The 10,447-nt window shown below is 34.5% G+C and overlaps 1 protein-coding gene across 1 annotated transcript; it reads left to right on the forward strand.

Moving 5' to 3' along the window:
* The first annotated feature begins 441 nt into the window (after positions 1-441).
* Positions 442-2,155, forward strand: LOC100262125 (LRR receptor-like serine/threonine-protein kinase RGI5). The gene has a single exon (XM_010649916.3). The coding sequence runs from the start codon at positions 712-714 to the stop codon at positions 1,963-1,965; it is 1,254 nt and encodes a 417-aa protein (XP_010648218.1). The 5' UTR covers positions 442-711; the 3' UTR covers positions 1,966-2,155.
* Positions 2,156-10,447: the final 8,292 nt, after the last annotated feature.

The following is a 10,447-nucleotide window of genomic DNA, read 5'->3' on the forward strand; positions in this document are numbered from 1 at the left end:
ATTCCTGAAAATTTTGAAGAAAAGAAATTTAAAAAAAAATCTTTAAGTAAAGTTTTCTATATTTGATTGATAATGAATAAGTTAAATTATTAGAGAATATACTTTGAGAAGGAGAAAAAAAAACTTTTAATATTATTTTTTGTCTCCTATTTATAATATATATATATTGTGGCATAAATTTAGATTTGAGAGTTCCTCCAACCCTTGTTTAAGATTCTGACATTGGGTATCCCCATTGTACAAATGGGTTGGTTGGGAACGTGGGTTGGTGCTACCATTAACCAGATTTAAACGTAGCAACTCTCTGCCTACCCATAAAACAAGCATAAAAACTCTAGGAATCTTGATTTATTTTGAAATTGCAAGCGGAAGTGGATTCTCTCTCTCTCTCTCTCTCTCTCTCTCTCTCTCTCTCTCTCTCTCTCTCTCTCTCTCTATATATATATATATATATATATATACTCAAAAAGTGGTTCTATTATTTTCATGCCTTTCTCTCAAAAGAGAGCAGAGAAGGCCAAATTCATCACATTTTGAGATCTAACAGGGAGGCTCTGGACATAAAGACAATAATATTGATAATACTATGTCCCCATATCCATTTATGCTTGATCTAATGCTCCCTCCCCACCACCCTACCAACCCCCTACTCTGAGCCTTTCTACTACTCTCTTCTCTCCTCTGTTGCCGCCTCAATTCTCTCTAAACTCTATGGCTCCCTCTCCCTCTTTCTTTCTCATTTTCTCCATATTTTTTGTTTTATTCCATGCTGCTCCTTCATTCCAACTACAGCTCAACACCCTGGATATCGCTGCATTGCTCGCAATCAAGAACACTCTCACCGACGTTCCCGGCACTCACTTCTTCTCCACATGGGATTTCGCCTCTCCCCGCCCCTGCTCCGCCTTCGCCGGTGTCATCTGCTCTCTCGACGACTCCTCTCCAAATCCCACCCTCCGGGTCACCTCTCTTATACTTGGCACCGGCCTCTCCGACTCCCCCGGACTCGCCGGCTCGCTCTCCGCGTCCCTCTCCAACCTCACCCAACTCACTCAGCTCGTCCTCTACGCCGGCCTCGTCACCGGCCCCATCCCTCCCCAGCTCGGAAACCTCATCAACCTCCGAGTCCTCTCCCTCACCAACAACCGTCTCACCGGTCCAATCCCCGCCTCCTTGTCATCCCTGCATAATTTGCATACTCTGGATCTGAGTTTCAACCAACTCAGCGGCTCTATCCCTCCCGGCATTGCTCATCTGGATCAGCTGAAGGTGCTCATATTGGCCTCCAACATGTTGTCCGGTGAGTTGCCCAAGTTCCCGGCGAGTCAGGAACTGTTCCACATTGATGTGAAGAGAAACAAGATATGGGGGCGGCTGCCGTCGTCAATGCCGGTGTCGGTCCGTTACTTGTCGGTTTCCGAGAACAGGATGTGGGGCCCCATCAACGGCTTGGAATCACTCTCTGAGTTAGTGTACCTCGACTTAAGCATGAACCAATTTAGTGGGCCCATCCCCAAGTCACTGTTCCATTCAAGGCTTAATTCAATGCTGTTGCAACGGAACAATTTCTCCGGTGGGGTCCCCACTGATGCCTCCTCCACATCCTACGCCCAGGGCTCCATCGTCGATCTCAGCCATAATCTCCTCACGGGAGAACTCTCTCCAATTCTGGCAGGCGTCGAGACCCTCTTCCTGAACAACAACCGTCTGATTGGAAGAGTCCCAGACGAGTATGTCAACAGCATTTCCAGAGGTGACACCAAGACACTGTATTTACAGCACAATTACATTTCGGATTTTCCGATGCAATCGGGACTGGCCTTGCCGGACTCAGTGTCCTTGTGCCTCTCCTATAACTGCATGGTCCCTCCGGTAGGGCTTGCGGCTTGTCCGGCCAGCGCGGGCGGGCAGCTCTCACGGCCGGCGTACGAGTGCTCAGTGTACAACAATGGCACGGCCCCATAGAAGAGGTTTTGGTTTATAGGTTGATTATATTATATTACTGAATTGATGAATGAAATTAAAAAGAGGGTGACATTGTGGTTGAATTTGTAATATTATTTTGTGTACGTTTGTAATTTAATTACTTACAAAGCGAGTTATAGAGATACGTACAATGATGAGAAATTAAAATAAAGTTTGGATGATGGATCAATGGTATTGGTATTGGTATTAGCATTTCAGTACGTACGTAGATTGATGGATTTTCATATATGTCAATTTTGATGAGAAAATACAAAATAGAAGTGGGGGTAGAGAGAGAGTGATATTGATGGAGGTCACAAGCAGAAGCAGGGGTGAATGGAGTTGGGTATTGCGTTGATGTACTCCTCGGCCCTCACACGTGACAGATGATAGACAGGGATGCGTGTTTCTCCGTGAGAATTTAAGTCTACCTCCATTGCTTTTTCAGGTCTCATTCCCAGTTCCCAGGCCCCAGCCTCCAGGTACAGGCTAACTATTTGGTAACTGCCGAGCTGATGATATGAGAAGAAGATTGAAACCTAAATACATTTATGATGAGTTTCTCTATATGTACTTCTCGTTACATGGTACACTCGGATTCTTATATTTTGAAAAACAAAAAACACCGTATCATCTTCTTGTATGCTCTAAAAAAATATTTATTTTTACTTTTTTGAAAAATTAAAATATTACCCTGAGTTACTTAAAGTTTTTGGAAAAGTACAAATAAATAAATATTTTAAAAATTAACAGATATAAAACTATATATAAAAAAAAGGGTTTAAAGTTATTAAATTAATTTCATATGTTTTTAAAATTTATTTTACTTATTTTTCTTGTTTTGTATATAAAAATTACATAATTTGAAGATGCATAAGTTTAAGGAATGAAAAATGATTTTTTTTTTATTTTTTTATTTTTTATGTTCAGCTTATGGAGATATGAAAGAAAATTAAATATTATAGCAACTCGTTACAAATTTATGCAATTTTTAAATATTTAATCTTTATATATAAGAAAGAAAATATAAAATAAGCTTAAAAAATGTAAAAATAATTAATTAATTTTAAATATATATACATATTCTAATTTTTTTCTATATTTGTTTTTTGTCTTCTTTTTTTTTTTTAAAATCAAATATAGAATTAATACTAAGAATGACAATAGAATAAGTTTTTCACCACTCGGCCCCATCTTCGAATGATATGAGGTTGGGATAAATATAAATGGATTTAGGACGAGTATGGAATTTGTTCAGAAACTTAGGATGGGTTCAAATTAGATTCAAATATGACTTTGTCATAATATTAAATAAAAAATTATTTTAATTAATTTCTTTTCATTTTTAACTTTTTAAAGATATATATATATATATGTAATATTATTTTTTTATAGAAATAAATTATAAATATGTATAATATTTAATTAATTATAAATTATGTTTATTTTTAATATAATTTAATATTTTAAAAGTAAAAAATAAAAATAAAAATTAAATGGGGTGGGTAAGGGGAAATCCCTATCCTCGTCCAACCTGCTTCACCTTTTTATTAGTAATGATGGGAATTAATTTAAATAAATAGGATTGAGCGGGGATTGTGATGATATGTTTTGAACCTATCTATTATTATTCTTAATTGATATTATCGTAGATCAAACATAGAGTAAATATAGATGAAAATAATAAGTAAAAATATTCTATTCAACCACTCATTTTAGAATCATTTTCTAATTTCACTCGCAATTTTTCCACTAAATTTCTCTCTTTATATTACATTCTCCACGATAAATTAGTTTGGTTTATTTATTAACTTATTTTTCCACTAATAGTTTTCATGTTACATAATTTTAGGGAATGTAGTATTGGGTGGTGAATTATTGGGATGCACATGGATTCTAAACTAGACGTGCAAATAGGACAAAGGGGGACAACATATTCTAATTGGGCTTTTTCAAATTAAATTAATAAATAAATATTGTTTTTAAAGAAGACAAACGTACAGCTGTGAAATCCAAGTCCCACACCAAGTGGTTCTCAGACTTTTATAACTAAATTTAGGTTTGATTTGAACCACGTAGACATGTGTTGGACAGAATAATATAATAATAATAATAATAATAATAAGGGAAAGAACAGGAAATTAATATCTTTACTATTTCTTTAAATAACAATTTAGAAATAATTTGTTGGTATTTTTCTCAAAAATTCTTCTTTCAAGTAATTTTTTTTTTTTTTTATCTATTTTTGTAGAAAAGAACAGTCGTTTTTTAACATTATATGTGAAAATGTTAAGTAATAAAAATGGTTATGTAATTCACACTAAGTTCAAATCTTTCATTTACAGTATTAGGTGATTTTGAACATCAGCTTCACCACTTGGTCTAACTAACCCTAACAATATGCTAACTAACCCTAACAATAAGCTAACTGTCCTAATCCGTTACTACCTAATTACAGCAGGTGGTTTCTTGATCTTGCTTTCTATCAACTTCTTCGTATTTTTGTTTTAAGATTCAAATTAAAAGTTTCGTGACTTAGAATTTTCCCTTCTTGTATAAAAATGATACGCCGTGGTCGGAAAGACTAAGAAGGATCCAAGATACGAAGATACGATATAAAATTGGGCCCAATGATAATAAGCCTGTGAAGGCCCAATTTGCCGTGTCTGTTTTGAAGATCATGTGAAGCCCTTGTTGGTATCATATCACTAAAGAGAGACAAAGTTGTACAAAATTAATTTACTAATCTTAAATTAGTGGACTTGCTGCAGCACATAATTGATAAATGATCGAATAGGAAGAGGAATGCCAAGTGGAAATAAAAGTGAACATAATATCGGGAATCAAAATCTTAATTTAAATAATTTTATTTTAATAAATCATCCAAACACAATTGTAGGAGAGACATAAAAAAAGGTATGGTTTCTACCTTTCTATTTCCTTTTTCTTTTAGACTGGGTGCCTGCGTGCATAAAAAAGACTTGTTATGTTTAGGTTTAATTTGACCATGATAAGGTGCTTTATGACAAGATGGGGAATTTTGAAAACGGAATATCAAGACATGCAAATGCAAGAGAAATCTATTAATACATGTATGTTACAAGAAATTGAGGGTAGATATGTTGGCCAAGTTTGAAAAGGAAAACAAAACAAGTCATTCTGAAAATAAGAGAGTTGTTCATGCGGTATTATATTGATTGGTAGGTGTTTTTTTAAAAATTGTTTCTAAAAATCATTTATAAAACTATTTTTAAAAATAATTACCTGTAAGTAGAGCCATTGGGACACTTAGTTCCCCCTCCAAGAGCTATTTTACCGTATTCCAAATTCAACGATTTTAATAACTCCCCTACAATAATTAGTTTTTGAAGAGATTTAAAACCATCCTCACCGGTTTTTATAGCTATAAATCCTGATATATTCATTGAGTTCGTTGTAAATAAACAATCTTATCATAAATCCATTGAGGTTTTGAAATTATATAATAATGAAAACAATAACTTTAGTATGTGATCTATATATATGGCTAACTTTACCAAACAAAACTTAAAAGTCACTAGGTTAGAGGGTTTTGGTTGAACTAGCCATATCTGTTCTCAAAGTGGGAACATGGGCTTCAATTAGGATAACCACTTCAATACTATAAAAGCCGAAATTCCTAAGGAAGTCTTGTAACTATCTTCCTTTAGATTGGGTCAACCATTTTTTCAAACAATCCAAAAGCCTTCAATTACTTTGAGGATAACGAGGGGAAGAAAACCTACTTTCGGTACCATATATAATTTACCAAAAAAAGATTTGAATTCTTCGTTGTTGAATTGTGAGCCATTATCAGACACCATCACTTTAAGGCTGCCAAATCATTATGTCATATTTTTCTTTAAAAAGAAAAAAATAAAATAAAATTGTGAGTCCCTTTCTCGGTTCCTAGCAAAAGGCTCCGCTTCAATCCACTTTGTGAAGTAATCAATAGCAACCACTAAGTACCTCCTTTGCCCCAGCACCAGAGGAAGTGGCCCAACTATATGTTTAAATGGCCATGGGCTAGTCAGAGTTCTTAAGTTTTCCTTAGGCGGGTAAATTATGGGTGCATTCCCTTGGAATGCATCAGAATTGTGACTATATTGGAGAGCAGCTTTCTGCGTATGACCAAAAATCCCCTTGTGACATATCCTTACGAGCTATACTCCTTCCTCCAGCATGGCTGCCATAAACTCTCCCGTGGATTTTATGCATCATTTCTTGAGGTTTTGGCTATGAGAAAACAATTTCAGAGATAGGCCCAAGAATGATCATCGATGGGATTATCATTGACAATCAAAAACCGTGTAGCCCTGATTATTAGAAGGAGATGCACCATTCCATAAAATACTGCAAAAATGAACTGCCTCTAATCTAGAGCATTACTAGATCTCATCATGGATTTCAGCCAACTCCGCAGTATTGGACTTCACCAAATTTGCCATCCCCTCTAATCCACAAGTAAACGTGGATTGAAATGGAGCTACATGGAAGAAGTAAACTGGGCTAAAGAATCGACATTCTGGTTGCAAGTAGATCCCAATTGAGCATGTTCTAGTTCCATGGTGGTTGCCGAGTAATGAGTTGATGTCTAGGTATTCTTTCATCCTTAGCTTTATAATGGCCCAAAACCTACTACACAAGTAGTTGAGAATCACTCTTAACTCACTTATGTTGGGATTTTCTTTCTCCTGGATCTTTGGTAACAAACCAAAGACGTGATTCGAAATGTGGTCCACATCATTCCATCAATTTAGGAACGAGGATTAACGCTCGGAACCACGTTCACATCATTACCCCATGTTCTGTACACGCTCGAAGCAGACTCGATGATGGAGAAAGTCTTTAAAAAGGGGCAAAGCACTAAAGGGTAGGGTTCCCTAAGCCTTCAATCTCTTTCAGTCTTAAAAAAAACACCAGCTAAGTGGAGGTTGAGAAAGGTTTGGAAGCACTTGAAACCTGAAAAATTGAACACTGTTTTAACCTATAAGAATGGCAATGGCGGAAGGTATGTTTTCGATCTGTTTACAATTCTGCTTATGATCTAATTGATATTTAAGGATTGTTATGAGCATGTTTAGATTATTTATGTCCATCAGTTGGTATCAGAGCCTTGTATGTCTTTGCTTTGTTCGTTTTAACAATCTGCGTTTATCAATAAAAAATACTGTGAGTTTTGATATTTTGAAGTTTTTGGTTTTAGAATTTTTTTTTATGAAAAATATGGTTAGAAATCATTAGGAGATGAGATTTCTAACATTTTAGTGTTTTAAATCATCCAATTGTTGTTTGGAATACATGTAAATCATCGGGTTTCATTTCGGATCGCAAATAGGTCAAACAGACCCGGTTGGAGGTTGAAGATGATGAGACGGGCTTGTCGTTTTGATTGTAAATAAGTAACAAATAAGTAAAAAAGAAATAAGAAAATGGCAATAGCCTAGTTGGTCTTAGCCTTGATTTTTACTTAACCATTGCCCAAATTCGACTCCTTTCAGCAATCTTTAATTTTTTTTTTTAAAATTCATAAAATTTAGTGTTTTAAGATATGTTGATTTATGGGTTTCTTTATGGATATTTTATGTGCTATATTATTTATTTTTATTAGTTGAATGTATATTTTTATGGTTTATTATGCATACAATATTAAATTAAATAATTTTGCACATTAAATTTATTCTTAAAGGCTCTTTATGGATTTAATTTTAGATATTTATATGCTTATAATATTTATTTCATAATTTTGTGTGTATGATATATTGTTTTATTATACATGCAATATTGAGTTGAACATATTAGAACATTGCTATTGAGTTTTGTGTATATATTGCTTATAGTTTCATGCAATTTATATAAGTTTTTCTTGTAAATTAATTAAATGTTAAGTGATCCATATAATTTTAATTAATTAAGGAGTAGCCACAACATCTTTAATTATGTATATATATATATATATTAAGTGTTTTAGGATCACATGTAGGAAAATGACATTACGACTAATTAATTATATTTGATATAATGAAATTTTATCCCACATGAATTTTTTATTATATTAATATAATTAATTAGGATGGAATATCAAATTATATTTCTTAATTACCCACAAGAATTAGGAAAGGGAACATAATTTGATAATTTTATCATAAGGTTTTACATAGATCTAATTGAATTAGAACTTTAGCCCACAGGCAAGTTTTATGTCACTAGATTCATAATTTTGGAACATGAGTTACATTGGTAAAACATGATATATAGTTATTAGTCTCAATTTTGAATTATAAGCATGTATATTTAATTTTTGTGTAGTCATGCAACTTGTGAATTTCTCTAATATAAAATATGACATTCCCAAATTGAATGGTGATAACTATAAGGTTTGGAATGAGAGAATTCTCCTTCATTTGGGGTGCATGAACATTGATTATGCTATCAGGAAAGACAAGCCAACCATTACTGACACTAGCACTACAGCAGAAAAGGCTCCTTATGAACAATGTGAGCGATCAAATTGGCTTAGTCTGATGTTCATAAAGACCAAATTCTATTATGGTATTCGTTGTTTTGTCGATCAACATGATAATGTCAAGGCATTGTTGAAGGCTATTGATGAACAATTTGTGACTTCAGATAAGGCACTTGCCAGCACCTTAATAATGAAGTTTTCATCCTTAAGGCTCACCGATGTGAGTGGTGTGTGAGAGCACATAATGCATATGAGGGATCTTGCGGCACAATTGAAGACACTTGAGGTTGAAATGTCTGACTCCTTCCTTGTGCACTTTATTTTGCACACTTTTCCACAACAATATGGACCCTTCAAAATCTCCTACAACACACACAAGGATAAGTGGTCAATTAATGAGCTTCTGACCATGTGTGTTCAAGAGGAAGGAAGACTGAAAATGGAATTGGGTGAGAGTACATTAATGGCAATGGAAGGAAAGGATCAGAATCAGGCTAAAAAGAAAAAGAAAGGTAAAATACTGCCTCAAGGTGGAATCAAGAAGGTTAATAGGTGTTTCTTTTGTAAGAAGAAGGGACACATGAAAAGGGTTGCACCGAATTCCAAAAATGGGTTGAGAAGAAAGGTAAATCAATCTCATTTGTTTGTTATGAATCAATATGGTTGATGTCATTTATAACAAATGGTGGATTTATTCTGGTTCTACAATCTATGTTTCGAATACCTTGTAGGTTATGCAAAACCTAAGGAAGCCAATGCTAAGTGAGCAATGCATTTATTCAAGAAACAAGATGCGTTCACATGTGGGGGTTGTTGGAACATACAACTTAGTTTCAAGTAGTGGTTTTACTTTGAATTTAGAAAAGACATTTTATGTTCCAAGTTTCTCTAGGAATTTGAATTTAGTTTCAAGAGTTGTACATTTGGGTTATTCCTTTAGTTATTATGAGACATCTTTCAGTTTGTTTTATAAATCTAATTTGTTGGAAATGGTACATTGTCTAATGGTCTTTTCTTTATCAATTTGAAAAATGATACCACTAATAACACTATGCATGTTCACACTGGTACAAAACGATGTATTATGAATGAAGATTCCTCTATGCTGTGGCACCGGAGATTAGGACATATCTCCATATAGAGAATTAAGAGATTAGTAAATGATGGAGTACTCAATACTTTAGATTTTAATGATTTTCACACTTGTGTGGACTGCATTAAGGGAAAGCAGACCAACAAGTCTAATAAGGGTGGCAAGAGGAGCATAGACATATTAGAGATCATATGTTCATATATTTGTTGTCCAGACATGGACGCATATGGTCTGAAATACTTCATCTTCTTAATGGATGATTACTCGTGATACATGTATATCTACTTGCTTTATAACAAGAATGAAGCATTGGGTGCCTTTAAAGTTTTTAAGGCTGAAGTAGAGAAACAATGCGAAAAACAAATAAAGATTATGAGAATAGATAGAGGTGGAGAATATTATGGTAGATACACCGAGGATGGACAAGCACCCTGTCCCTTTGCGAATTTTCTTCAAGAGCATGGGATGGTTGCTCAATACACCATGTCTGGTTCCCCATACTAAAATGGTGTGGCTAAAAGAAGAAACCGAACATTAATGGACATGGTTAAGAGTATGTGTAGCAACTCAAAGCTTCTTGAATCCTTGTAGATTGAAGCTCTTAAAACAACAGTGTATATATTGAACCGAGTTCCAACAAAAATTGTCCCTAAGACACCATTTGAATTATGGAAATGTTGGAAACCGAGTTTATGACATATACGCGTTTGGGAATGCTTGTCTAAAGTAAGAGTTTACAACCCACAAGAGAAGAAACTAGACCCAAGGACCATTAGTGTGTATTTCATTGGATATACTGAAAGGTCTAAAGGGTATAGATTGTACTGTCCATCTCACATCACTAAAATTGTGGAGTCAAGAAATGCTAAGTTTCTTGAGAATGACTTGATTAGTGGGAGCAATTG

The sequence above is a fragment of the Vitis vinifera genome, chromosome 3 (assembly GCF_030704535.1).
Source record: "Vitis vinifera cultivar Pinot Noir 40024 chromosome 3, ASM3070453v1".
In the NCBI taxonomy this organism is placed as follows: domain Eukaryota; kingdom Viridiplantae; phylum Streptophyta; class Magnoliopsida; order Vitales; family Vitaceae; genus Vitis; species Vitis vinifera.